At 39.0% G+C, this 5,075-nt stretch overlaps 1 protein-coding gene across 4 annotated transcripts in view; it reads right to left on the reverse strand.

The window, feature by feature from the left end:
• TRPC1 (transient receptor potential cation channel subfamily C member 1) overlaps window positions 1–5,075 on the reverse strand; it is a 48,270-nt gene that overhangs the window by 35,127 nt on the left and 8,068 nt on the right. For 3 of the 4 annotated variants that reach the window (XM_019503558.1, XM_019503560.1, XM_019503561.1), the window contains 2 exons: window positions 3,208–3,410; window positions 324–455 (listed from right to left, as the gene is read on the reverse strand). In XM_019503558.1, coding sequence (XP_019359103.1) covers window positions 324–455; window positions 3,208–3,410 — 335 coding nt within the window. The remainder of the gene's footprint in view (window positions 1–323; window positions 456–3,207; window positions 3,411–5,075) is intronic. The other variant, XM_019503559.1, reaches the window with a different exon arrangement.

Genomic DNA, 5,075 nt, shown 5'->3' on the forward strand with positions numbered 1-5,075 from the left:
GACCCCTGCCAGCCTATGCCCCACTCTGGGCCCTGCCGACACTGGCCCTGGAACACTGGTCCCAAGATGGTGACCAGGGGGCGGGGCACCTGTCAAGGGGCGGGGCTACCCATGAGGCCCTCGACAGCTTGCCAAAACTGGGTAAGCAGCCCTCCACCCAAAATAATTGCTCACCCCTGTACTAAACAGAAAGAAGGAAAACATTGTTATTTTCTCTTTTGTACACTTTATTGAAACATCAGTGAGTTATTTTTGTTTTTTTACATGAAATAACTATACTGAAACAAAAGTAAATGTAAGTGTGTATTCCCTTTCATTCATACCTGAATTCAACTTCAACAAGACTTAATTCTTTTAAGTCTGCACTAAGTTCAAAAGCTCTTAGGATAGGATCCTCCTCTGTTAACATTATTAAAGCCGGACTGGCCAAACACCTATAGATGTCAAGACGAAACCTGTGACAAAAGTTCAGAGAGTAAGATAACTTCTTGGGATCAAGACATTTCATTTGATTAACATTTTCAAACCGAATATGTTCTGAAAGCTTGCAGAATCTCAAGCAAAAATTTAAAGAGAAACAAAGCAAACAAAAAAAATCCACTTATATCCCACAAGCATCATTTCAGTGTGACTTAAATCATATTTAAAATGAACTGTAACCAGTAAAAGGTAAAAAGAAAACTTTCATACAGTTTTCCACATAAGTATTTAAAACAATTTTAATATTATTTAATAATGGTGATGTTAATAATGTTAACATAATGCTCCTTTTCTCAAAAAAATTAAAAGATTTCATAGCCCTCCAAACACAAATAACTGGCATTATTTCAAATGAAGCTTGTATCACAAGGCTGCCACATTGTCTCTCTTTCTCCCTGCTGCTACCACTGTACTGATTATAGGAGCAGAAGGTATCAACTAAGACAAAATTTGCTCCTATTAGATCGCAACATTTTTAAAACGTCACACATTTTAATGCTGCTGTTGTTAAACAGCGCTGCTCACGGGACACTGCAAATAAAAGACAAGAGAAATTGATTTAATAAGACGTGGTTCAACTATATCAAAAAGATCCCAAAACACTGTAGAAAAGCATACAAAAATGCCCCACGCATTTCGGCTACCTGAGAATTACTGAAGTCCAGTATAGCAAGACTATCCAAGATAGCAGAAAGACTGTTACCTAGAAAACAAGGGCAGGAGATACTCACTACTGAAATTCCAAATCAACCTCAGTGCAACTGTGGGGGGTTGTTCTGCTCATCCTATAGATATGCTTGTGATCGTTCTGTTAGAACAGGCAGGCAACTATATACAATCAAGCTAAAATATGTAAGTGCGTCTGTGTGGACCTCACTTAATAGGGAAGGGTGGGGTTAAACAGGAACCTACTATCTGCCATACCATTCACCAGCCAGGGAGGCAGGGTCAGAGAAGCTTTTACTCAGGGAGGCACAGTCCTGTCTAATTTTTCTCCCCTCCCACATTCACAAGCAGTTCTCAGACCTATAAGAAAAACCTGTGGGAACAATGCCTTCTCCTCTTTATTTAGAAGAAAGAGCGAGGCATTTTTGCTTCACTCTGTCCATGAAGACAAAAGAGCTGTCTTAACCACTGCCATTCTGACCAAGACTGCACTTCCCTCAAGAGACAAGTTGGAAGCAGCGTTATTTAATCTCTTCATGTGAATATTCACCTTCAGGCAGAAAATTAGTAATTAAAAAAAACCCAAACTTCCATGACCAAAAATAATTGTTAGAAAGCATTACTACAAGGAGGGGGGTGGGAACAAGGGGTGTACAGCTAAGGAAAATATATAACAAATAGTGAATGAACTCCTCGGACTGTAGGAAATTCTTTGCTGGAACCATGGAAGTGTCTCTCCTCCAAAAGAGGACTATGATTCATTTGCAAAAACGTGTGTGTAAACTCTTGTCCATTTTAATATTATGGACTACAATGAACTGGAAATCAGAACAAGTTCCAGCTGTATGTACTCACCAACATTAGATACTTTACTGTGTACTAACTAATGAACTGAATTAAATGGCTGAACTATATGAAAAAAAACAAGCAAAAATTTAATCCTTCACTAGTTACAAGGCTTCAAAAATAAAAGCTATGACTATATTTATACAACTAGAACTACTCCTAGATGCAGACAGAATTTGGCAAAGTATTTATACATTAATTAAAAGTATTTATACAAAAAATTTGGCTAAGTATTTATACATTATACATCAACAAAGAGCTATCAAAATCACTCTTATATCTTAAGCAATGGGATTTATTTTCTTATAGGGGAAAGATATAGACCTATTACAGAAGCTCTTACATTCTCCAATTTTTATTTTATTTTATTTTTTTTACTGTCAGCTCTGTATCATTCAAACTGTGGTTTTGCCAAGACGCAATTCAAACAGGACTCCCATGTATTAAAATATAAAAGATAATTTCCATTTATTCAAAAAGCATAGTCTTACCATATATTATTATTATGCATTGGTATAACACTTTTTCAATAAAAGACCTCAGAAGGCTAAGGTAGGCGACCAAGCACAACATTTATGCTTCTGAGAGGATAACACTGACAAATATTAATTAAGGCCAGACATCTGGAAAAAAAATACCTAAGATAATACTAACAAGGTCTCTTTTCAACCCTAAGCCACAAACATTTCAAAAGTACAAACAAAAAGATAGTTCTAGTAGTTTTGCCAAAGGAACCTTCGAAATGCATGCTGATAAATATGCAAGTTCAAAGGAAGCATTTACTCAATATTATGAGGCAACTGTGGATAGTGGTTTGTCTCAGTAAAGTTACAGTTTACCAACAGCACCAGGAGAGTCCAATGGAAAGCACCGTACTCCTGCTGAAATACGGGTAAATAAGAATTTTTTAAACAAGCTCCTGAAATTCATTTAATACTTAAGCATAACGGAGACTCCCCTTACTATAAAAAGCACAAAATCCATGTAATGGGCTATCACCTATTCTCCATATACGATTTCAGCTAAGAGTAACTGTAAGAAGAATAAGGGAGAGGTATTCCTCAGTGGAAGAGAGTTCTACTTTTCTAGTTTAACTAACTCTTAAAAACATATCCATAAACCTATCATAAACAAAGACATATTGAACCTAGTGCACATGATGCCACCAGACTACGCTAAGGATTTCTAGTTATTATCAAGAACCAATACTCTTACCTGGAGTGCCGTAGACTATCTTTCTTATTTTTTGCAGTACACAGTGTGCATTCACAGCCCACAGCATGAGGTTTGGGTAATGATATATCCTGTTTCAGTAGCATTGTAAGGATCTCATAGTTGTTTCGATGAGCAGCTAAAATGACAGGTGCTACATCCATGGTTGTTGAGTACTCTGGGTTCTGAATACGTTCCATTAGTTTCTGAAATAACATAAAAACACGCAGTTGGGATTTTAATAAAGCTGAATATAATAGTTTACCCATAAATCAATTTAGGCTGCTCAACACAGGATACAGAGAATTTCTGGTTTAAAACATTTCTCCACACCTGAGTTTGGTCACACAATTCGAAAGAAAGGAAAATCACCTAAACACCACCTGAAATTGTTTGCCTCTTAAAGATACAAGCATAGTGTTGGTCTCATTTCTTTTCTCAAATGGAAAAATTAATTAGAGGTACACCGATATATCAGTGCCCTATCAGATTGGCACTGATAAAAGGAAAACTAACATTACTGGTTATTGGCTTTTTTTGGCCAGTAGAGCCAATAATGTTAACTGATAAATATAATATGCCTTCTGGCGGGAGCCTCAGAGGCCATGTCCATGCACACAGCCAAACACATTCATGTAGCCAGGAGCAGCTTCCCATCACTGTGCACCCCCCCCAGGGGAGGCATGTACCCCCATATTTGTGTACAGAACAGGTACAGGATACTCTCTGAGGGCTCAGGGCCCTCCACTCTCCTGCCTTTCCCTCAGGATCCGTGCACTGGCCACACACCCCCTGCCTAACTGGCAGCAGTGTGGGCGGTGAGTTGTGCCTCCGGCTGCTGGGTTGGCAGGGGACACATGGCCAGTGCAGGGTCCCTGGGGCAAAGGCAGCAGGGTGTAGAACTCTGAGACCACAGCAAGCGGCCCACATCTGCCCTTGCCCCACTTGGCTCTGGTTAAAAGCATCCCCATTCTTAAAAATGGTGACAGCAGCACTTGAACTATAGCTCATTCACCAATCTGTAGTTCAAGCACCCCCACCACTATTTTTAAGCACTGGGATGCTGATCCCCTAGAAGAGCTGCCTGCAGCTCTGTCCCGCTCCCTGTCCCAGGTCCCATTCACTGTCCTGGTTGGGCAGTGCCTCCAACCCCAGCCCCTGCCCCACTCCCTCCCTCCCTCCCTGTGTGGGCCTCGGTCTGCCCCTCCCCCACCACACCCCTTCCCCTCCACAGACCTACCTGCAGGGAGCTGCTCTCCATTATGTCTGGCTGCATTCCTGTAAATCAGTTATCAGATTGGCATCAGCCGATACCCCCAGTTAATATCTGGCTATTGGTATCAGCCAAGAAAATCTTTATCGGTGCACCTCTAAAATTAATGCACTGTATTTTTTAGCAGTAAGAATAAGAACTATCCCCATATTATTGAAGATACTGTTCTGATGATAAATAAAGAACTTTAGTCTCTAAGGTAATTTTTTTTGGTCATTCAGCAACACTAAATTCATATTTACTATGGAGAATATGCATTTAATTTTTTTAATCTACCATTACTTGTAATGACACAGATGGAAAAGCACTTTCCTCCAAATGCTGTAAGGGAAATGCATTATATTGCATTACTTCTCAAAAAAACGTTGTGTGTAATCAACTGAATGGTTTTTCTTCTTCTTTAATTTTAAAATCCAAACTCACCCTTCTGTAATGCAATTTCCATCTTTGGAAAAATGTGCCTTTTCTATATGTCCTATTAATTTAGGAGACTCATGAGCAAATAACATTACCAAAAGGAAAGTACTACAAAACTGAAAAATTTTCATGCTGCAAAGATAATAATAAAAAGCTAGCTTTTCTTTGCTTTTTTTTTTTT

The sequence above is a fragment of the Gavialis gangeticus genome, unplaced genomic scaffold (genome assembly GCF_001723915.1).
Source record: "Gavialis gangeticus isolate Ggan-Ray unplaced genomic scaffold, GavGan_comp1, whole genome shotgun sequence".
NCBI classification, from domain to species: Eukaryota; Metazoa; Chordata; order Crocodylia; family Gavialidae; genus Gavialis; species Gavialis gangeticus.